Source organism: Charadrius vociferus, unplaced genomic scaffold (genome assembly GCF_000708025.1).
Source record: "Charadrius vociferus isolate BGI_N301 unplaced genomic scaffold, ASM70802v2 scaffold82, whole genome shotgun sequence".
Taxonomy (NCBI): domain Eukaryota; kingdom Metazoa; phylum Chordata; class Aves; order Charadriiformes; family Charadriidae; genus Charadrius; species Charadrius vociferus.
In genome coordinates, this window is record NW_009647401.1 from 296,173 (window position 1) to 319,888 (window position 23,716).

The 23,716-nt window shown below is 38.2% G+C and overlaps 1 protein-coding gene across 1 annotated transcript in view; it reads left to right on the plus strand.

Moving 5' to 3' along the window:
• Positions 1-23,716, plus strand: part of RNF217 (ring finger protein 217) — a 25,850-nt gene that overhangs the window by 1,615 nt on the left and 519 nt on the right. The window contains exons 2-5 of the mRNA XM_009880183.1: positions 6,503-6,667; positions 13,782-13,983; positions 21,557-21,628; positions 23,666-23,714. Coding sequence (XP_009878485.1) covers positions 6,503-6,667; positions 13,782-13,983; positions 21,557-21,628; positions 23,666-23,714 — 488 coding nt within the window. The remainder of the gene's footprint in view (positions 1-6,502; positions 6,668-13,781; positions 13,984-21,556; positions 21,629-23,665; positions 23,715-23,716) is intronic.

The window sequence follows — 23,716 nt, forward strand, 5'->3', positions numbered from 1 at the left end:
TTTCCATACAAATCGTAATCAGAAGGAATGGGAAGCTGTGTGATGCACGAAATAGTGCAAGCCAGAAGCAGTGCCCTGGTCCTGTGGTGATGCGTTATGCGTAGCCGTGATCTGCAGAGCTCAAGCCTCCTACTAGGAACAGACTCTGGCAAAATGTGTCCTTTAAGCTGTGGTCAGGTGTTGCCTGGAAGAATGTCTAGTTGATGCTGGTCAGAAATGTAATTAGGAAAGTGCTAGCAAAGAGCATGGATGATCATAGTCCAGGGCTTCAATGTACTCCCTGAACCGGTGTTGTTCTCTGGCATAGCTATAGTTTTAGTGACTTTAAGCTTAGGACAAGAAAGAGTTTTGATGGAGGGATAAGATTTAAAAGGGTGACTATATATAGGATTGTGTATCTGTGATTAATTACATGCACACATAGCTGTGGACCATTATTATCTCAGTTTTCTGAGATTCTCATGTGACTGTTTGTATGGTAACTTGTCTGTGCCTTGAATTATAGGCTTTTTGGAGGTACAGACTCATTTTCTTCCACATATAGGATAGGAGACGTCTGACTGGACACTGGGAGACTTGAGTATTCACATGCAAGCAATATAAACAGCAATTGTGTCAGAGGAATTCTGCACCGGCACTGGAAGTGCTGCCTTCAGAAGAACTGAGTCATGCATGGGGAAAGTCTACGCACAAGCCTACTAGTAGGATCACTGCACACAAGGGCTCAGTGCCAGTACCTTCACTCTCCTATACACTACAACAGGAAAACACTGTAAAATCCAAGAGTACATTTGAACAGATACTTTTGAAATGTTATTAATGGCATTCCTAAAATTTGATACACTATTTAAAATTATAAATAAACTTAACGTCTAAATTTAAAGAGGTAGCAAAGTTATTGAATTATTTTCCTTAGTATAGCTGGTTTATGTCAGCTAAACTGATCTAAGCCCAGCAGATCAGTTTGCTGCTGCTGTTTTTCATTTTTGAGATCAAAGTCTCGGTGTGCTAAGCCTAGAAAGTTAGCTGGTGCATGTATGTTAAGGGAGAAGGAGGGGAAGAAAAGGAAAACTTGCTATCCAAACCTTTCTTTTCCCCTTAGTGCCGCTTAGGACAGCACAGTGCATCTGTGACTATTTAGTTTCCTATATCAAATATTTGTACCACAAATGGGTCCAGCTTTAAGTAAGGAAATACCCCTGCCCTGTCTCTTACGACCTAAATTGGGAGCGTAAGACTTGGTTGTAGACAAGATCTTAATAAACCTTTTGTCAAAGCTGGTATGCCAAAGAGCAAAGGAAATGGGCAAAAATTGAAAAATCGGTGGTTCAGTTTCTATGCATGGAAAAGATATAGGTTTCGCAAGAGTATGTTGGCTTGTTCTGTGACGGGTTGCGGTGGGGGGTGGCGGCGGTGAGGTTTTTTTCCCCCTAAGCCCTGGATTTAACCTGTTGTTTTAATGTTAGTTTTTTTACCTGCCACCTGCCATGAAGAAGCAGTTCTTGATTCTTAAACTCTTTCTGCCTTATCAAACTGTGAGGTTCATAGTGAAGTTTTCTTGTTCACTCCTGTTGAGAGATACACATCACATCAAAGAAGGGCTTGAGTGCTTGGATTTAGAAACATAAATGTTTTTTCAATACAGTTGTTATATAAACTTATATAAACTATCTTTTGTTTGAACTACTCAAGGGTTTCTGAAACTTGTTGCTCTAGAGCTGGTAGGAATCTGTACCTGCAAAGATGCTGTGGTAGAGTAGATTGGTGTAGTTCGTATCTGTATCCCCCCTTTTGGATCAGATTTTTAACCTTGAGTAGCAGATATCTTCATGGCTACACATGACTTTGATATGCTTTGAGCCTGAACTGCTGTGGACGTGGTGATTTTGCTGTGTTCTCCCACTTTGCTTTCAGCTGTTCATTCCTGCCAGCTTGCTTGTGCTTTTGTTGATGTTTTGGTGTCACACTGGGAGCTGGATCAAAGATCAGCTCCAATGGGATATAAGATTTGTTTGTTTTGTTGCTTATTTTCAGCTGGTAAAAGAGAGGGGATGGGTTGGTGACAAGGAGGAGGCAGCTGTTTTGGTAGGAGCCTGTATTTATTTTGGAATAAAGTGACTGGGTAGCTGTAGCTACAGATTGTAATTCATGTAATCAGTTAGTTGCACAATTAATTTAGCCATCCTATTATATAGCTAGTGTTCCACCACGCAGCAGAAAATCCCACTAAGCTTTTTGCAGCTTCAGGCTGTCAGAATATTTTTAACGTGCAGTCAATTTTGCTATCGTCATGTCACATCAAGCAGTGTTTTGTGTTTCTCTTACCTACCAATTCTGAAAGGTCTTTTCCTGGGAGGTGAAGAAAATGATAGTTAGAATAGTTTGCTGTAAAGAGGCTAGCTAAGAAAATGGAAAATGTTAGCCTCAAAGGTCAGTGTTTCAGAAAGCTGAGAACCAAAAGGGTTAGTATGAGAAGTTGTGTAATCTTTTCTATTTCAAGGGAGACTGACCTCCAGATGGCATAGAAGTTTGTGTATATATCCATCCTCTCAATTCTGATCGACTGAAATGGAAATTGTAAAATAAATGGAAAAAGTTTGTGTGAGGAAAAACGTATTTGAAAAAACACTAGATTAATGGTTTGGGTTTTTTCAGATATAGTTTGTCTGCTTTGCTGGACTATAATATATTTTTCTGCTTTAAATTATATGTAGGTAGCATTTCTGTGTCCTCATTATGATGATTTCATGCACTAAAATTGAAGCATAAAGCAAATCATACTTGACCTTTCTTTCTTTCAGAAAAGCAGAGAAAGTATGGAATAAGAATCTGAAAGACTGCTGCAATTGCCCTGCTGTGTTCCTATTTCTTAAGCACACTGGTGTCACACAGCATCCAAGTTTGAATCGGTTTAGGGTTTTGTTTTGCAGCCACTGGTTGCAAGAAAAATAAGGTTCATAAAATAAACTAATTTTCTTTGTCTGCTTAATGTATGTTCAGACAGTGTTGAACAACAGAAGTCAAGTGGCCTATTCGAAATGTAAAAACTATTTACCAGTTCAGTTTTGTGAAAGGTGCTGTCAGGTGTGGCAGGTGGAAGAGGAAACTAGGAACTTCAAACCTAGTAATGAAGTAGACAGTTCCCACTTGTTTACTTCAGTTAGGGCCATTCATGGTAACAAATGTTATTCTGAGTTCCTGTGGTTATAGCCTCATCCTGTATTTCAGTACTAAGTAATGTGTTTGGAAACAGCTAAAGTCAGTGTGTGTGTGAGTGTATAAGATTAAATATATATCCTGGTGGCTGCTATATTTCTTGCAATTATATACATGCTATAATAGAAAGATAGAGCCTGCAATGAATTTGTGTCAGATTTTCACCAAAAGAAACTCCAGAACCAAACCCACAAAACATATGTTTTAAATTAAGTTGGTGTTTTGTTTAAGAAAGAATTTTTAACTTGCAGCTTCGTAGATCTGTTGGTTTGGGTTTTTATTTTTTAATATTCATGTTCCATCGCAAATGTCTGAATACTGCAACTGATAAAAGCTTACAGGTTGCAGAACGCTTAATTGTGGCTACAAGCTTCATCTTTGGCTGAGGCATAAGAAATACTGAGTAATACAGTGCGATGCCTGCTATAATCTGTCTTCCCAGCAGTAGGTCACTGTGACATGCATTATTGAAAAACGTAAATTCAAAGCTGGGGGTGGAGGGGAGAAAGATCCAGAGATATTGGGCAGGATAGCTGCTAGTAATCTTACCTGGTTTGTGTATATTAGCTTCTAAAGGATTGTGGAAATGTCGATCAGTGCTCTGTGTTAGCATATTTATTGCTACTAACCAAACTTATTTAGGCTCTTCAGAGTGGGAATTTTCCTCTTTCCTATTAAGCTGTTTTTATTAGGAAAATTCATCTGGGAAGCAGAGATGCAGGGTAGCATATTTCCTTTGGTTTAGCATCTGGGCCAGTAGACCAAGAAATCGGAGAAAGGGCACCAGTTATATTTTGTATTGCTTTTGTATTCTACTTTAACTTGGCCATGACTGTGTGTTCATGCAAAAAGTAACAGTAGTTGTAATCCACATGTTGCAACTTTCCTTACAAACAAGTTTCATTTGTTGTTCTTTCCTGGTTTTGTGCTGCCTACCTGTGTCTTCAGTAATTTACTTGATTGACAGGAAGCATGTGATAAGTGCAGTTTTCTTCTATATGAGGTATCTTACCATGTGCCTTATCAAAAATGTCACTTTGTAGCTGTAGAAAGCAGTAAGTCATACTTGCACCGGGTACAGGATATCAGAATTTCATCCATTTTAATATTACACTCTCTTTGAGTATGCTTGAAATGAAGGAAATGTATGTATTCTAACACTTAAATTCAAGTATGATTTTTTTTTTTTAACTAGGATAATGACTAGTAGATGGTAACTGACTAAAATATTAATGTGTTGTAATAAGAAGAAAATCTGTCAACTTCTTGATGCTGCTTCCCTTCTTTGCACTTTAGCATTATGCCCAGGCAAGGGATCCTAGAGGGGGACATGCTGTCTTGTGGGTACTGAGAAAAATAGTAATTCTCTTGACCATTAATTCCCATTGTTGCATTTGCTGATCTGTAGATGTGGATTGGCATACAGAGGTAAGCTGAAGTGGTGCATTGAGCACCATATCAGTCTACCAATAAAGGTTTAACACTTGGTTAAACAGTGCTGTGCAGAGGTATATCACTTCATACACGTGAAGCTATGGCTGTTACACACTGCTGCAGTGTAAAAAACCAAAACAACAAGAGAAAAAAAAATCCACGACACTTTGCTCTCTACAGGAAAAGTTAAAGACAGCCACTGAAAAATGCGTCAGCTAGGGTCGTAAAAATGCTCAGCTTGAGCCATTGCATCAATTGGGTTTTTAATGTGAAACATTAAAGGCAAAAACCCAAATGCTATCTCTGTGTATAGAACTTGGGGAATAGCATTAAGGGTAGCAGACGGCTTCATTTCTCAGTCACGCATCGGAGATCAGATCAGCTTTGTATTAGCATGCTGGTAGTGACGGATGTAGGAATTGCACATATAAATAATAACTTTGGCTGTCCCCCAGCAAAATACTTAAGGGAGATCAGAACGCCTACTTTGGACTCACAGTGGAGCCGAGGCAGCACACCACCAATTGACGTGTCTGAGCAGAGGGCACGATAACTGGTGGGAGTGAGGACTTTGGAAATACATTTTGGGGACTTCACGTGTGACTACACCCTAGGATGTAGGTTCCTGAAGAGCACTCCCACACCACGCATGGCCAGCACAGACACGTCCATGGTTTGGTGGTGAACCAGGTCTGGATGCAGATACACCCAAAAAGTTTTGGGTTTTTTTGGCTGGTTGAATTCTTCAGTCCTGTCCATCAGCTGGTACAAAGCCAGGCCAGTGCCAAGCATGGGCTACGACTGGAGCTGGTGGACAGGGCTTGGCGGTCACTCGAGACATGTGCCTTCCCCTCTTTCAGGCTGAGAGATTTTGCTGCCAAACACACCAGAAGTGAAGATGTTGCAGGAGTGTAGATGTGCCTGTGTTTAATGTGGCTTCTAGTTCTTGCTTTCCTTAGTCATGATCCAGGTAGGAGGCCTGGCTTTCATCAGATAGGCACCTGCAATGTACCTCTGTTTATTACTTCTACAAACACAGCAGCTGCCATAGCTTTTTTCAAAAAAAAAAAAAAAAAAACCAAACAAAAAACCCTAGGCTCTGGAGGAAGACAAGGTGATGATAGTACTTGTTTGACACAATGATTTAAAACGGAATAGATCTGTTCTCAATTTAAGGAGCTTAGCTTGTAGTTTTTGCCATTAGGTGTAGGCTGTACCAGGTGGCTGTGTGGCACAGCTGCAGCTCACCCTTATGCAATCAAGAGCAAAAGGAGGTACCTGACTTCCAGGTGGTAGCTGTGGCACTTGTTTGAGACCTTTGCTCTTGGCCGCTTTCCGCAGGACCATTTCTAATACAAGGTTCATAACCCAGTCTGGGGTCTGTAGAGCCACTTTAGAAGACCAGGTAATCCCTGGTGATAGCCTTGGCAGTGAAGTTTATAACTAGAAGACTGAGATCCACCGCACTGAAAACTGGCTTCTAATTTTTAGGTGCTCTCACACATATATTGGAGGCAATTGAATAAGCTTCCCAGATTTTACCTTCTGGCATTTGAGCCACGCAGTGAATTTGGGCAGCAGTTCCTGTGCTTAAACCAAACTACTTGTGCTTCTTTTGATTGGGACCTTTCCTGGCTTCAGATGATTAGTTCTGTATTTTCTCTCTTATAAAAAAGAAAAATGACAATTTAGCTTCCACAACTTCTTGTGTTTCTAAAACACACATTTCAAAAGATGTTAGACCTTAGTTGGGCAGCCCCACTCTTTAAATAAGAGCAGTGCTTTTAACACAGGCTTTCCATTTGGGTCATCACCCAGCTTGCAAACGTGTGGTGTTTTCTCCTTTATACAGATCCAGTGTCCATCTTGCCAATTTGTCTGGTGTTTCAAGTGCCACTCTCCCTGGCATGAAGGTGTTAACTGCAAAGAATACAAGAAGGGAGACAAGCTGTTGCGTCACTGGGCCAACGAAATCGAACACGGGCAGAGGAATGCCCAGAAGTGTCCAAAATGCAAGGTGAGCTGCTCTCCCTTGGCTTGCAGGTAGTGGCGTCAAACCATTTAAATATGTATTTAAAGTAAATGTTTGTAGCTTATGCTTGGCGTTGGAAATTGAATTCACGCTTGCTGTGCAGATTCTTATTGATGACCTATTGAGGAAAGCCAGTCAGAAGTTTTAGTTGCTGGTTCCTGCAGAATCTCTGCACATAAAAAAGCATTAGGAAAATGATAAGAGAAGGCTTTAATATATGCTTATAATGAATGTGTGTTAGAGTAAAAACTTTTCCTAAAATAAAACTTAAAAGACATGTAAAGCTTTAAGAGAAATATGGTGCCCTTTGACAAGTTTTCCAAAGAGCTTAGGTGAATTGAGTTTTTGAGTAAGGCAGAAAGTACTCTATCAATAAGTTAACTAAGGGAGACTTTAAGATTTGGCAAAACCAGAGGGGTTTTAGGACTAGATGTCAGTTCTTCATAAGCCTTTCTCATAAATTAGTTTAATTTTCAATAGACTGAAGTGCAGTTCTGTGCTGTAGAAATGTCATTCATCTCATTTGAGTAGTGGGAAGTATTTCCTATCCTGGAAGAGATTAAACAGCCACACACACCCCTACCCTGGCTGCCCTTAACGAAGGTGGCTGTTATGTAGTTGTAGTAGTAAGTCAAAACCTTAAGAGCACTGTGGTGGTGGTCTGTCTTTTTTTTTTTTTTTTTTAAAAAAAAAAAGGGCATACCTAACCTGAACCTATTTATTGCTCTACATCTACTTCATGGAGAGGACAAAGTAAGGAGACTGGAACATTTGGTAGGAAATAATTATCGAATGGGAAGATTTACTTCTAAAAGTCCAAAGGATACTTTATTCCCACTTTGAGCCTTACATTCTGCAATTAAGAGAATGTTTATCAGTTTACTAAGTATCTTATTTTAGTCTTGAGGAAAAAACGCCTGTGATGCCATAGCTTGAAATTGAAAGACTTCAAATAATAAGCAAAATTCAGAAAGCTGAAATCAGCAGTCAGTTGTTTACCTTTCCTCCTGTGCACACGTGACATTTGAACAGAGTTTTAACAGCTTGCTGTTTGGTAAGAGTTGATAGGTTTGTGAGTCAGTTCTAAAAATGTTCGCTTTCTGGGAAATCTTACAGTAATATCCTTTTAGAAACTTTGCTCCTTTTGGAGTGGGAAGAAGCATCCGTTTTGTTTTTAATTCTGTGACTTGTGTCCACATTGAGATTTTTATGACAATGAGAATGATGTAACTATTGAAATAAGTTGTCCCCCCCAAAAAAAAAGAAAACGCACCAAGTAAAAACACTGTGAATGTGGAGAACTAGGGGAAAGAGGGGTGCTAGCTGGAAAGAGAAAGGAACTAAAACTAACTCTAATGTGTTTATCCTTAAGTTTTAAATTTAAAACACCAAACCTACAACTCTTTTCAACATCTTCAAAAGAAAAGGTTGGATGCTTGAAACTTACGCAGGTTAGGTCACTAATTTTGAAGCCTGAAGTTTCATGAGTTTGGCTATTAATTTCAAAAAGACTTCAGGTTTCTTCTCATAATCAAAACAAAATAAAACTTCTGCCATGGTGGGAGACAGTATGGAGCCTACAACCTCCAAAATTATTTATGTTATACACTTTGTCTTTAAATCAAATCTATAACCAGCAAGTAATCAAAAGAACCACTTAGCCAGTGGTTAGTGGTACTGTTCTTTTTCTTTTTTCTTTTTTCTCTTCCTTAATCTGTTATTGCGTAGTTATAAAAAAACACATCTTATGCAGCATTTTTCATCACAGCATTAATAGATGTCTGGGCACATGGGGATAAACGTAGCAACAGTTAAGAATTTGGGGTTGGAGGATTGGAGCTAATACTTTCTCTTCCTCTCCCTCCAGCCATGCCCCCAAAACTCCTATATAAAATAACGTTGAATCAGATGACTGTCATATTTCCAAATAAAATAAAGAGTGACAGAGAAAACAGAGTTGGTAATATACTATTTGATTTATCCTTGTTCTAGATCCACATAGGCAATGTTTCAGGTGACAACATGTTGTTTTTTAATATGTGTGTATATTCTATTTCAAGAACCTCTATCATGTTTTGGTTAAAAACTTGCAACGGTCAAAACTGACAAACAGGTTGAGGAGAAGTCAAGAATAAATTGTAACTGTCAAGATACTAGTATTTAATCTTTACACTAAGGCTGAAGTTAACGGAAATTAAAGGTAGAAACTTCAGTAAAGGTAGAATTTCTTTACTGAGATAACTTGTAAAATTACTGGTAACTTCCAAAGCGTAATACTGGTTACAACTGTGGCCATGCTTTACAGATACCTTCTGGAGATAATTATATATGCACACAGAGGCATATATGCATACAGATTCTTTCAGTCGCTGTACCACAAAAGTAGAACGCACAATTACTATCTTGTCTGGGCATGCAGGTGAGAAAACGGGAGCGCTCTTCACGGGGGGATGCGGGGGGATATGCATATAGGCAGATCCTTTGGCAGGTATTCACAAGCTATTTTTTCAGTGGTTTTGGTAAGTGCTTTGAAATAACATAATCTTTTGTAAGTGAATAGTAGCAGGCACTGTTAAATAAGATTGAACTTCATTCCTTTTTCCTGTAGGTAGACACAGCTTTAGTGCACCAAATAGAAATATTTACCTAGCCCCTCTAAGATATGCTTACATAAGAAAATAAAAATGTTACAAAATGCATAACTGTAGATTCATTTTGTGATTATATATCAGTATGGAAATATTACAAAATGCTACTTTTTAAAAATTGTATCTTAAATTAATTTTGACATATTTTTTGGTTTTGATAGAACCTTTTCCAAATTTATGATACGCTTTCAGAAATGCAGCATAGACCATTCTTCTCAACAAGACTTGTTGACGAAGTGCTGGTCTTGTTCTAGAGGGAGCTGACTAATGAGTACAAATTTGCTACGTATTATTAGATGACTTTTCATAAAACCTATAATCTTACTTGTCTTTCCAGCTACTGTTTTAGGGGAGTTTTTTATGTTTTCTTGCGGCAACGTGTTTGCAGCAAAGCACCTTTTTTCCACAAATGTTTTTACAGCAAACAGAGGAAGTACTTCATGTTGGTGTTATCTTACCACAGATTTCAGAAACCACGGTCTGAGGAAACGCTAAACAGCGGCGCTAGCTTAGAAAGCTTCAAACAGCAGCAGAAATTTAAGTAAACAAGGATGTCAATGCAAATCAAGGAATAGGTACTTCTTATCTGTGGATTCACTGTTCTTATTTATGAGTGTTATCAAATAACTGTGGGCATAATTTATGAAGGCGCTCTGCAAATCATTTCTCATCGTCTGGGGAGAGGAGGGTCCTTGCTTCTATATGAAGGGATACAGCTGTGCACCAGGTTTTCTTCAGGAAGAGTGGAGGAGAAATGGCCATTCTCTTCCTCAGATCTTTTGGAAGTGATTTCCCTGGAAGATTTCTGTGAGAGGGAATGTAACATGCAGAGGGGGTAAAGTGAGGGTCTGAAATAGCCACTGTGCCACTTTTAAGACTGAGCTCTGTGTGCTTTGCTGTTGGCATGTAGTTTTCACCCCTCTTGTTCTGGGAGCCATTCTTAGGTTTCTGCACGATGAAACCTTTCCCCGTAAAGTTGAGGGTATGTCTTTGGGTCTGAGCAGGCTCTGGGTGCAGGATGAAGCCAGTAAGACTGACTGAATGCTTGGAGGCAGAAATGGGGTTGTGGTCATTGTGCTCTCACCTTGCCTCCTCTATCCCCACCGGGCTGCTGGGGACCCTGCAGTTAGAAGGCACCAAACCCCGCACGGCCTCAGCTAACTATAGCGAGCCGCATTCCTGGCCCCATGCATTCCTCCAGCTGCGTGCCGCGGTATTGCCAATGAAGCAGGAACACTTGTGGTGATATCTGACCCATCGGTGATCACTTTCCCAACCTATAGATTTGTAATCCATCTCTGTCAGTGGATTATCCTGAGGGGAGGGAGGCATGTCCATGTGAACCAGAGCTGAAGTTGACCTGGTGAGATGTCATGTCTCAAGCTTGAAAGCAGCCTGACTGAGTCACACAAAGTTCATCTGGTATTGTCAGCCTGCATGCATATGATAGGGGCTCCAAGCCCCACATCTAAGCTTGGTGGGTTTTATATTTCATTTTTCTAATGAAGGCTCTCCTCACTAAAAAAGGGAAGGTTTTTTTGCAGCAAAAAATATAGGCAAGTACAACCAGTTGTTCCAGATTTGCAGTTTTGAAGACACTCGTATAAGTGCAGATAAGTATTCACTAAAAATTTTTTAATACTTTACGTTTTGAAGAAGCAAAGATAAAGCACATGTAACTGCAATATATGTCCAAAAGAAAATAAATCCTATATCAACTTCTTTGTTTTAAGAGGACAGTATATCTGGAGGTTTTAGAGCAGAAACAAATAGATTCAGAAGTGATTTATTTAGGAGTGGTGCCTGGATAACTGGAGCTGGGGTGCTTCTAGGAAATTGTGGGTTGGAAGGATGGCAGGCAGTGTCCAAGAGGTGGGTATGTCTGAAAGGTATTGATGGTAGAATGTTTAAAGCTATTGCCAGCAGCTCCTTGGAGTTCTTACTACCAAAGAAAATTAATTTATTTTTGAAATGTGAAGTAGTTTTTGTTTGCATCTAGGGTTTTTATAGGCTCCAGACTTGCACAGATTTTCAATTAAGATGGATGGTAACTTAATAGATTGGGTTGGTAAGTTGGAGAAGAGAAAAGAGAATTGATTGAAAAAGAAAAGAAAACAACCAGTTAATTCTCATTAGTGTCATAAGATCTGATTCCCTCGTTTACATTTTTAAGGTGGAGATATGTCACTGAATCAGCAGATAAGGAAAGGTATCTCTAAAATTGCAAAATGCTATGTAGTTGCTGTCTGAATTTCAGTCCCCTGAAAAACTAATTGGAATTAAAGTTAATTTTTTAAAGTACATTAAGTCATTATTAAAATTCCTTACATTAAGTTCAAGTTAATATTTTAGGAATTAAATTAAATAAACTGTGGCTCTATGAGTAGGGTCAACATTTTTTCATATAAAAGCTGAAATTAAAAGCAAAAGTCAAACTGACAATATCCCTTTTAGAAGAAAATAGTGTGTAACTTCAGAAGTTATACTTAAGTTGGTAAACTTTTTGTTCCACTTTGCCTGCAGTCAGTGCTTAAATGTGGAAGTGTTGAAGTCAAGTGGCTTATAAAGCTCATCAGCAATGGTATTTTTTTTTCAGGTGCTCCTGGAAAACAAGGCAGGTGTCATACAGCAGGCTTCCTCAGGGTAGAGGGGGATAATTGCCTGGCCAGTCTGTTTGCATCCCTTCTGTTTGCATTCTCTCTGAGTGCAAGTCCAGTAGAATACTTGCCCACTAGAAAGTAATATTTTATAGCCCAGTCCTCTCCTGTGAATGTCTTTCCTCTCTTATGTATAAAAGAAGCATTTGAAAGTGTAGAAATATGAATTCTGAGATCACTGCTGTTGGCACAGGGATGTTGGCAGGTGTACCTGGAACTACTGTGAACTACATCTGCCCTGGAATCTTTTACCAGAAGTATTGCTGGTGGAAGACATCACTTTGTTACACATATAAAGTGCTAGTTTCACTGGCTGTTTGAGTGAGTGAGATTTCTCAGTTCCCAGATGGCCCCTGATCAGCACCAGAGAACAAACATGCTTGACCATCTCAAGAATGTCGGATACCCCAGGAGTCACAAGCCTTTCCTGAGGTGAAAAGTTTCAGTTGTACCTGAGCTTTCAGTGTCTCTGGTGCTTGCAGGGCCACTGAGTGGTGATGTCTTGTCTTTACCTGTACCTCCTTGCAAAATAAATACATGTAGATGGGGATAAGAATTTCAGGCAGTATTCATTCATCTGTTGCAAGTTTCAACACATAAAATTCCAATTCAATGTAAGGCGGAGGGGGTATTCCCAGGGAGGGTGGTGAAGCATGGGACAGGTTGCTCAAAGAGACTGCGACATACCCATACTTGGAAATTTTTAAAATCTAGTGGGATGAGGCCTGGAGTAATCTGATCTGACTTTGAAGTTAGCCCAGCTTGGAGCTAGGGGTTAAAATAGATGACCTCTGAGGGTCACTTCCGACCTTAATTATTCAGTAATTTTATCTGCCATTCTACTGTGGAGCACGGTCTTGGGACGGAGGGTCTTCAGCAATTTTGTGATCTAGGAAAAGCATGTGTTTACCACCGTATTAGCTATATTTTTAGTTGGCAAGATGTAGAAGTAGCTGGGTAATCGTAGTTGATTTAGTGAAATACTCAGCTCCAGGACTACCCAATCTCCTAAGACTCTCAGAACTATTAACTAGAACTGAAGCCTTACCAAATCTGCGAAGTAGGTAAATGTACCAGTTTTGCAGGAGAGTGCATAAGTAGCTCCATTCCTGTATCTCCGTGTAGACAATCACCAGAAAGTTGGATGCAGAACCTAGGCAGCCCAGCTTCATGCTATACTGTGGGCATTATGAGAGCTTGGTATAATTCTTTTACATGGTTTGTGGAATCTTTCTTTTTTTACAAAAGAAAAAAAAATCCCATACTTTTCAAATCATTAACTCTAAGAGCAGAGCCTTTCTGGTGTTGATTACAAAATGCCAAACCAATTTGTGATGGTAATGGCAAAGGGAGTGGGGCCACAGGTGGCATAAAAAGGAAACCCATCTGTGGAGGGGTCAAATGGAGTTCATAACTATATTTACTGTGCTGCTTTCATTTTTAAAAAGTTTAGTGCTAATGTGTCTGCTTCAGTAATAAAAACAAGTTTTCAGTAAGGGCAAGGATCACTCAGATTTTCATCTGATACACAGACTGTTTAAACAAAGAAGGAGGATTATATAGAAAACTATGTATGGAAATCTGGAAATAACTATAACTCACATTTGATGCTCTGAAACATGCCTTAGAAAACCATTATTGTCGTAGGATAGCTGCAGTATTAATTAATGCAAACGCTGAGTTAAGCTTGGGGTGTCTTTTCATCAGATGCGTGGATTGCACGGGGTACTGCCTTCTTTCCTGTGCTTAGGGAGGGGGGAAAAAATCTTTTATTTTTTTCTTCTGCTCATACAGATCCACATCCAGAGAACAGAAGGGTGTGACCACATGACCTGTTCACAGTGTAACACTAATTTCTGTTACCGTTGTGGGGAGAGATACCGCCAGCTCCGGTTCTTTGGAGATCACACCTCAAACCTCAGTATCTTTGGATGCAAATACCGCTACCTCCCCGAGAGACCACATTTAAGGAGATTAGTGCGAGGCTCTGTCTGTGGTGAGTGGATAAATGTTCCTTGTGGAGAACTGCACAATGAGGAGATTGGGGGGGAGGAATAATAGTTAAATAAGGAGTATTGGTTTAAAGTATCGGATGGGCAGCCAGTTTAGCTATGCAGGAGGTGGTTTATTAAGTATATTTAAGTATATAGCATTTGTACTCCCTGGACTGTTATGAATAAGTATTGTGCCCTCTTTTGATAGCTTCTGTTTCCAAACCCTTCTTAATAATATGTAAGCAAACTGGAACAATACTGTCACTATGCATGTTGCTGACTGTGATTGTTATTCTAAAAGCATATAGGAGAAATGGGTCAGAGCAGGAACCTTTTTTAAGTGAACCTCTGTCATGGATTTGTTTGAATAAAGCATTGTTTGGATTTTAACCTGTTGTGGCTTTGAAAAAACAAACTACTCCGGTTAGCCTATTTGAATAGGAGGACACTTACCTTTTAACTGTTGGCTTTGCTTCAGTTAAAATCCAGCTTAAAACAAAATACGGCTATACACATTAATTTATCTCACAGTAATATAATGCCAAAAGCTTAACTTTATTTCAAATAAGAAAAAAAAAACGCACTCCTAATTTGCTTTTGAACTAGGTGTATACCTATCTCAACCTATAGAAGCACAAGAAAAATAGATAATAAAGTAGATTGTTACCTTATGTCATATCTTGCATATGCATTAACTTCAGCCATTGTAGTGAGCTTACAGCATGTAAAGCTATCTATAACATTATAGGAAATGATTGTATTGGGTGTCAAAAACCGGGGACCCGTTACAGCAAATAGAACCTTTGGTACTTTGAATTAAAGCATAGAAATAGAAGATGACTTGGACTTCAGCTAGGATGAAGAAATGCTTTGAGCTTATCAACTGGTGATGTTGAATGTAGAGGTAAAGGTAAGAGACTGAGCACATGGAAATAGCAGTCAGCAGACCTGTGGTGAAAACAATACTCCTGAGCCAAACATGTTCCAGTAAGAAAGCTAGGTGATTTCCAGTTTAGAGTAACACAAGAGTTGGCACACAGTCTCACGGGCCTGGTAATAAGACTGCTGATCTGCGAAGCTGTGGGAGACTCCCAAACCTGGAATGCTAGTTTAACAAATGACGATGTCATCTAGGCCCATTAGTTTGACCTCAGGAACTTGCAAGGCTTTAGAACAAACTTTGAGAGGTGAATTAAAAATATAAAAATAAATAGGAAAGTGGATAAAAGTTTGTTATAGGATGTACCTACTCTGATACATTTTGTAGAGATAAATGCCAATACATGAGAAGTTCTAGATAAAGACAATGCTGACGTTAGAACACATGGGTATAATCTGTTCATGAATAAATTTAAGCTTAAAATTCAAGGGCCATTTCAAAGTAAGGTTTCAGAAGAGCTTTGTGTAAAAGCCACAGTGGCCAACAATGTAAGCTGTTTTAAAATAAATCTTGGTACATTTGGTGGAATTAGTATCTGTGGTAGCATGGGACTGTGCTCAGACATTACCAGTTCTGTGCGGCTCACGTGCAGAGTCATGGGTTATTCAAAGATTAAACCTTCTATGTACAATTGATATACAAATATAAAATAAGTGTTTCTTATCAAAACATAGATCTGCCATTTTTCCAGTGGTTTACATGACAGCTATCTAAATATGCAGTTAGCATGTTTTAATGCCACATACAAAGTCCAAAATACAGGTACTGCATGTGCATAACAATTATTAAAATTATTTTCTATTTTCCTTGTTTGTTGTTTTAGGAACAACCTTTTCCTTTTAAAAAGAAACAGCTTTTAGTAGTAAGGAAGAAAATTAGTTTATTTCCAAACAGTGACTTGGAGGCAGTAAAGCAATGTGGAAGTGCATATTTCAGTTAAAGTTCAGTGGTGAAGGTGTATATGTTTGTATTTATAAAAACATCCATAGAGAAGGTATAAGATATTTTACTTTCATTGCCTGTTTGCAAGTGTACTTGTGGTTTGCCTTAATTAGCAAACCAAGAAAGATTAGCAAAGCTTAAAGCCTCAGCTTAAATTTCTCATAGGCTTTTCAGTTAAAAATTCCTCTCTGGGACTACTTCTGTCATACGGTGTTATTTTCCACAGGAATGGTCATCATTTGAATAGACAGAGCTAGCTGAACCTCCCAGTACATGTAGTAATTGCCCTTATTTTTACAATAGCTTAACACCCAAATTGACGATGATTCAAAGAATTCTGCGTTGATACCCATGATTCTAAATCCCTCAGTTATCTCTAGAGCCCTATCTACATTTTAATACTGATCCTGATACAATGTGTGAATAACTACCAAAACACTCCAGAGCCCTAACAGAATTCATGCTTGGAAATAAAAAAAATAAAAGTTTAAACAATTTACATCAGATTAGGCTTTGGGAATTCATCACACTGCTATTCCTCTGTTGGATTAGATTTTGGCTATGATTGGCATTATGTGAGCTACTCTGGACTTACAGGGTTGTGTGGTTTGATTTTTTTAAAAACTTTTTTCCACCCAAGTGTACATGTGGGCACGCACATACTTTTTTTAAGATCGCATTATGTTGTTGTAAGGTGTTATCTCCTGACTTTTTTTTTTCGAGACGGTATAATCCCAAACTCTGATACTGTGTCAGTTTAGTCTGTGGATTCTGCCATCTTGAATGGTGGAAATTTGACAAGATTTCCTGTCCTTGTAAAACTTTAACAGAACTGATCTGCAAATTGGGCACATGTAAGATTGGGGGGAGGGGAGGTGTTTAAAAACAAACAAACAAAAAAAACCCCAAAAAACCCAAATTAATTGCGAAGTTGTAAAGGTCTGAGTTTGTCCACAACAGCAGTCAAGTAGAAATAAGATCTCAGTCACTGTTTATTTCCAGTAATCATGGTTTTAGCTGCTTCCTTAGTTGAGGTTTGTATCTAAACCTTTACTTAATAACTATCAATAGATGTATCCTTCACTAACATACAGAGTTCCTAAATTATTTATAGTTTTGGCTTCCACATTGTCTCTGATAGGGGCTGTAGGATTTCACTATGTAGATTTCACTACACTGTGTAGAGAAAGTACTTTCATCCTTGTGGTGTTTGTGTTATTTGGTTTTTTAATAGATTGCTGGTTATTTCTTTTATCATAAAATTGAGTAAATAATAATAGCTTGCTTACCCTCTCATATCTTTCTTTTATAGACCCTCCATCAGATTTTTCTTTGTCATGATATTTGATCTTTTTTTTTTTTTTTTTTCTTTCTGCTGTTGCTTTGTTTTGAACTGAAGCTTCCTAGTTGTAATCATTTAAGATCAAGTTGAAAATCAAGAAATGACTAATTCCAGTTAGGGATCACGCCTAGGCTCGGAGATGTCCTGGTAGCCAGAACTGTAAATATAAATACATTAAGGCTTTACCAGGCAAGAGTGGAGCATTATCATCAGCAGGTGTTACTGACAGTCTGAGAGTCAGCAGAAGGTGTTAGAAAGAGGAGATGGTAGCAGAGAAATAGGCCATTAGAAGTGTAGTCTCTAAATTTAAAGTCACATGTAGCAAGAAATAAAGGTTGGATTTCCTGTAGTAAAATGCCTCTGCTACTTAACTAAGTAGTGGAAATTACGAGGACATTATTTTGGCTGTCAGTAGGAGAGTGGTGAGGTGTTGCTAGATAAGTTTTCTTCTGTGACTTTTTATTTTATTCTCTTGCTGTGGAGGGGAAATACTTATCTAAGCAAATGTGGTGATTTTGTAGGGAAGGTTATTTGGCTTGTTTCTACCAAATCTGGGTGGATGGGGTGTGTAGAAAGGAAAGAACACTTCATGGCAGGCTGGCATGCTATCATGATTTCCACTGAGAAGCAAATGTTTGTACCTACGATCACAAACGGTTCCATAATAAAAATAATGGAAAAGCATTTATGGCAGCATAAATTCAAACATACTTTTCTTCATAAACCAATGGTTTTGTAAAGGTAATAGAAATCATAGGGAGAAGAAAACAAGCTGGGAGCAGAAGTGGTCTCTGAATTTGACATTTCTTTCCCCTCTTTAGCCAGCATATTTTTTTAGAGAAACTTTGTCTGTGACCAGTACAGTAAGGTGAAATTGCTTTTATCCTTCAGTCCCAGCGGACGTAAAAATTTCATCTCTGTAGTAATTATTTGGCGAAGTTCTTGAAAGCAGGGTGTTTGGTTATAAATGCAGTTAGTGATGAATTGCACAGAAAGAAAAAACATGTTCAGCTGTCTTACACATACTTAAGATGCCACTTAAGTACCACCAGAATTCAGGTGGGTGAATTATATTCAAAATCAATTGCTAGGTACTTCGTGGAAGTGTAACAGGACAAAACATGTAATGATGATAGTAAAGCAAATGAAGTTTTTTGCAAGGTAAACAGCATTTCAAATAGGCTTCTGAAAGCAGCCTGTTTTCAGATCTGACATGCACTCCTGTCCCAAGACAGAGTGCAGGTTTCACTTTATGTATGCATGGCTTTGAGCACTGCAGAAGGAAGCATGCATTTATTTCTAGGATCCAACCTTCATTAGCAACATTATCATTTAAGTCAATCTGATGTGTAAGTCTCCTATATACACCTGGTAGGATTCTTTAAAAACAGATGCAAACTTGTATTAGAACTTAAGTTTACATAAATGTGACTGTTTTGATCTGTAAGTAGATACTTTTAGTGGCTCTATTGCTTAAACATATAACAATATTTAGACTTGGAAGACAAAACTTTATATTTCTTATATGCTACTGACTAAATTTGTTTTCTAAAGCTAGTATATTAATTTTTCAGATGACAAAGAATTCTCTAAGGATTTATGTGGTTTTGTATATATTACCCTAAAACCTGTGACCAAACCCAAAGTTATGCGAGGGGAAAATATTCCCTCATGTTTCTCTAAACGTTTCCTCATTCTGCAGAAAAACATCATTCTCTATATCACAAGTAATGCAACCCCTCTGAGACACCTGCAAATACAGTTATTACATTATCACGGTTGTCTAAATCTTCATGCTGAGTAACTCAGAGAATTGTATGCCATTAACTTGCATAGAATTGTAAAAAGGTTCCCTTTTTAGGTTTGTTCTATTTACAACCATTTCTTTTTAACTTATCTTTAAAAACTAGCTTTGAACATGACCAAACTGGCTATCGTGACCTACTGCTGAGTTCACCACATGGACTAATGACACAAGATTTTATTCAGCTCTGGGGCAGGTTTTACATTTGGTCTGTCTACTTGCAGCCTCAGGGCTAACAGACATAGGACAGTGGATCTTTGGGAATTTTAGTGCCTGCAATAAACGTCCTTAGTCTCAGCAGCATTTCTTGGTGTGCCACCATTCCGTCTATGATTAAGAGCCTCATAATCCTTCACACTATGACAAAAGACGTGTCAAACTGGAATTGACTGTAAAGTAATGTTCAATTCAGATGTGTAAAATGGAGCATTTCATAATTGTTTCATACAATGCTGATAAAATGATTCGAGTAAAAGGTACATATCTGCTGCTTAGCAGTGATTGCTGTTGTCTGTACTCTTACCTGATGATAACTTGTGTGAGTCTTGTGCGCCTTCTGTTAATTTGTCCCTTAATTTTAGTTTACAAAGGTAAAGAAAGAGAAAGGATTTAAGGGTGGTAGATATAGAAGGAGTAAAGATGTTTTGTTTGTTTTTTTTTTTTTAAAGTTTAACCTTTAGAAAGAATGCATTGATAACCAAAGGAAGATACTGTCCCATGACAGTGAATGGTCATTTTATCCTATAAGATCTTAGAACTACACGATACTCGTAACTTTGTATTTACAGGCAGAAGGAAAAAGACGCTCACTTGTGCTTTGTTTCAGCTCTGAGTTAGTTTGTCAAATGTAAGTAAACAAGTTCTTAAACTGAATTAGCTTCAGAACCACTCTTTGTGTGGGTAAAGACATAACTCCAGTCAAAAGCTAGCTTAGCCCTTTCTGCAGACTCCTGTGTACTTACCCACCAGTTCAGTGTTTTTAAGTTTTTAATAATTTTGGTACCAAAAGTTGTAATTTTCTAACATTCTAATAATATGGTTATTAATAAAGTCAAGAGTTTGCACCTTAAAACAGTGTTTTATAAGCTTTACTGTGAAATTGTTAAAGGCTTTGGTTATTTTTTTTAAAATGTTTTCAGTCGCTCAGTATTGGAGGTTTTTTTGAGCTTTTCCATCATTCTGTATTCCTTTGCCTGTCTACACTTGAATAATTTATTTGACAACCTCTCTGTGTATAGAATGCAGCACAGTGGAGTCCCAAGAAGGTTTACCATTAGGATGCTTAGCAACTACAGTAATACCAATAATACTTGCCAATTTTTTTCTTCTAGGAATTAATCTTTCCCACCCACAACACTCCTATGAAATTTAAAAGCTATCAAAACAGAGCATAAAAAGGACCAATTCATTTAACCACTGTAAATATTTCCCAAATATCTCATTTTTCCTTCAGACTGCCCAAATTAGTGGCTCAGGTTATGGAGAGGTTTGCATCATTACTGAGTGAAGTAATCCATTTGCTGAAATCTGATACAAGTGACTTGAGAGAGGGAAGGGCAGGGAAGAGAGAGGTAACAAACTCACTTTTCCTCCCTTTCTAGAGGTGATTTTTCAAACACATGCTTAACTTAGAGAATTGCTTAATTTCAAATCTCTGATCAAACTGCTGGTGGATCAGTAAAAATGCCTGCCCTGCTGCGTTTTCAAACAGCTGAGGTAAGTGACATCTTTGATCCAGCTGCTCACCCAACACAGCCAGGCAGATTCTGCCATTCAGTTGAAAGGATTCAACGCAAGAAAGATAACTTGGATTCAAAGCTGAGTTTCAATGTAGGTGTTTCAGAAGGAGCCCTGCCTTCCTTCCGTGCACTTCTACATATGATAAACTCATCGGAAGTAAAGAATATGAGCATATTTTATTTGTTCTTAGTGTCTGTGCTCTAGTGGATGTGCTACACAGCCTCGCTGCCTTACTCACGGTAAGAGCAGCAACATACCCTTTTAAACGTTGATCCAAAATAGACTTGGCAGTGGTTTGATTTAGACATAAATCGCAACTGTACACGAGGACTTCACCGTAGCCTTTTAAAGAGAGCAGAAGCGTATTTAGAGGTGATGGTCTCATCTCCTTGAGCTAACCTAAAGTCTCCCAAGATGTTGGTTTGCTTGGCAGCTTTCCAGGGTGGTTGCTGTACAGTAGGATTCTGGAGAAGCCAAATGATAGTAGTTTTATAGCTATCACATTCCTGTCGATGCCAGAGGGATTTCGGAATGGAAACAGAAGTAAATGCAAGCTAACTGTTAATGTACAAAATGAGCTGTGCTCGGAGAGTTGTTCGTGGGTAAAGAGGGCAAAAAGAAGTGTGTGTAGGGAGCTGGCTGGGTGGTGATAGCTTTTGTAGGACGAATTTACAAATAAGAATCCTAGTAAAGTATTAAAACAAATGAACCAGGTTTTGGGAGTCAGATGTCGAAATATTTATGGATGGTTGGAAAGGGAAAAATAAAATTCCCCCTTTGAATTGTTTAATGAATTTTGCATTTCAGCTGGAAAACTACTTATTACACCCCTAATACTGGTTCTGGGACTGGCACTGGGAGCCGTAGCTGTTGTAATAGGTAAGAGTTACATATGTGAATGAGCCTGATTCTGATTTTGCAGTGATTTTCAGTATGACATCTCAGTATTTCACCTCGAAGAGATAGACACAAAGTACAAATTTCATAGATACCATTTTAGTATAAAGCATATGACTTTTTCCTGAAAAAATCATCTTTAGAATATTTTTTTTCTTACATGGGTTTTATGCTTATTAGCTTTATTTATTGCCACCGCTCCACACACACACACAGTTATTTGGCTGTTAAGGCTTGAACTAGTATAGTTAAACAAGTAAAAAGGCCAGAGTAATTTAAACATAGTGCTGGGGACTGGCTGACTTGGACCCTCCCTTTAATCACCCCAGTGGATCACAATTCAAAGTTCTTGGTCATGTGTGCTACAAGATTTTTTGGGGCACTAGCCATAGTCCCAAAAGCCCTCCAGTCTGGATGCAACAACAACAAAGCAGCAAATTGGGATGAGTCAACCTCAAAAACTGATTTAGTGCATAGGCTGCCAAAAAAAACATACTGTGAACTGATTTGATATAGTATCAAAACTCTATTAACGTAGTGGTATTAATGTGGATGTAGTTACTCTAGCAAATCTTCTCTCTGCCTGTCATAACTGAATTCTCCCACAGAAATGAAATAAGCCGTAATGATAAATATATAATTTTGCTCATGTAAGTGCATATCCACTGTTTAAGTTGGCAGTAATTCGTCAATCGGGGATCATGCTGCTTCACAACTCCTCTACTTACTCCATTGAAAATTTGCAGTGTATGCCCAGCCCTGAGGCATGCTGGGATGTGGCAACTATATTTTGATATAATAAAGCCAAAATCTACCAGGATAGTTACATAAAGAATACTTTTTTTTTCTTGTATCAATATGCTGAGTTGGATTCACTGAAGATATCTATATATAGAGACAGAGATATCTATGTTAAGTATTTATTCTTTTTAGTGGTATTTTTATGCCAAAAATATAGGCAGTAAAGACTTTTTAATACCAGTAAATCTTATTTTGCTCAGCAATCTGGTATAATCTATGCTGGGAAAAAAATGCTCTTTTGCTTATATTAAAAATTAAGAGGGTTTTGCAGTAATACAATAGGATTAATACCCAGTGTGCCACTGAAGTCCCATCCTAGGTATGGCTAGATAAGATACAATCAAGAAGAGCTGTATGAGCTGTTCCAAAAACATTGATTATTTATAGGAAAGTTTTGGTTTTGAGGTAATGACAGCGATATTTACTGCCAACACAACTGATTAAAGTAATCTCAGTATCATAGCTGAAAACCATCTTACATCATTTACAAGGCTATTGAGCAAAGCAAGGACCCTGGTGACTGTAGCAGTCTTTTGTTACATGTTGTTAACTGTAGTCGTGTCTGAAAAAGAATTCTTTCACTATTTCAGTCAGTTGGCGGCAAGAGAAATGGGGAGACGCTTCTCATTTGGGTTTGAAAGAGTAGCTCATGACAAACTTTTTCACTTGAATAAATCTGATTTATTTCTTTATTTTTCCTTTTACAGCTTCCTTTCTCTCAAAAGACTTTTAAGAATAAGTAGCTCTCTCCTCAGACGAGGATAAATATTTGGTATTGCTTCACAACAGATAAGGACGCTTGTAAAAATAAGTAATACTTAAAAAAAAAGTAAAGCTATAACATGCTGCCTCTATTGGATGTGAAACTGGTTGAAAACTAGTTTATTTAAATCAGCCTTGGATTTAGATCTAAGGATTGCCAAAGTGCTTTTAAAAGTTTGTATCTTACACAACAGCATGGGGCAGGAATTAATTTGTCAGAGATGGGAGTGGGGTTAGCGGGCATTTGTTGTAAGGTAAGCAGAAAGCGTAGCTTAACTTGTTACCAAAGAGACTACTGCAGACCTAGTATTTTTTCTGCTTGTCCAAATGCCTTGTGTAAATTCTTGAGACATAGAAAGCTGCATCTGAATACTCTATGTACATTGAAAGAATATGACGTGCGCACAAAGGATTGCATTTAATTATGGTTTTCTTCTTATTTTCCTCTTTTGGCAGGTTTATTTGTGTTTCCTATCTATTGCATTTGTAAAAAGCAGAAGAAAAGGT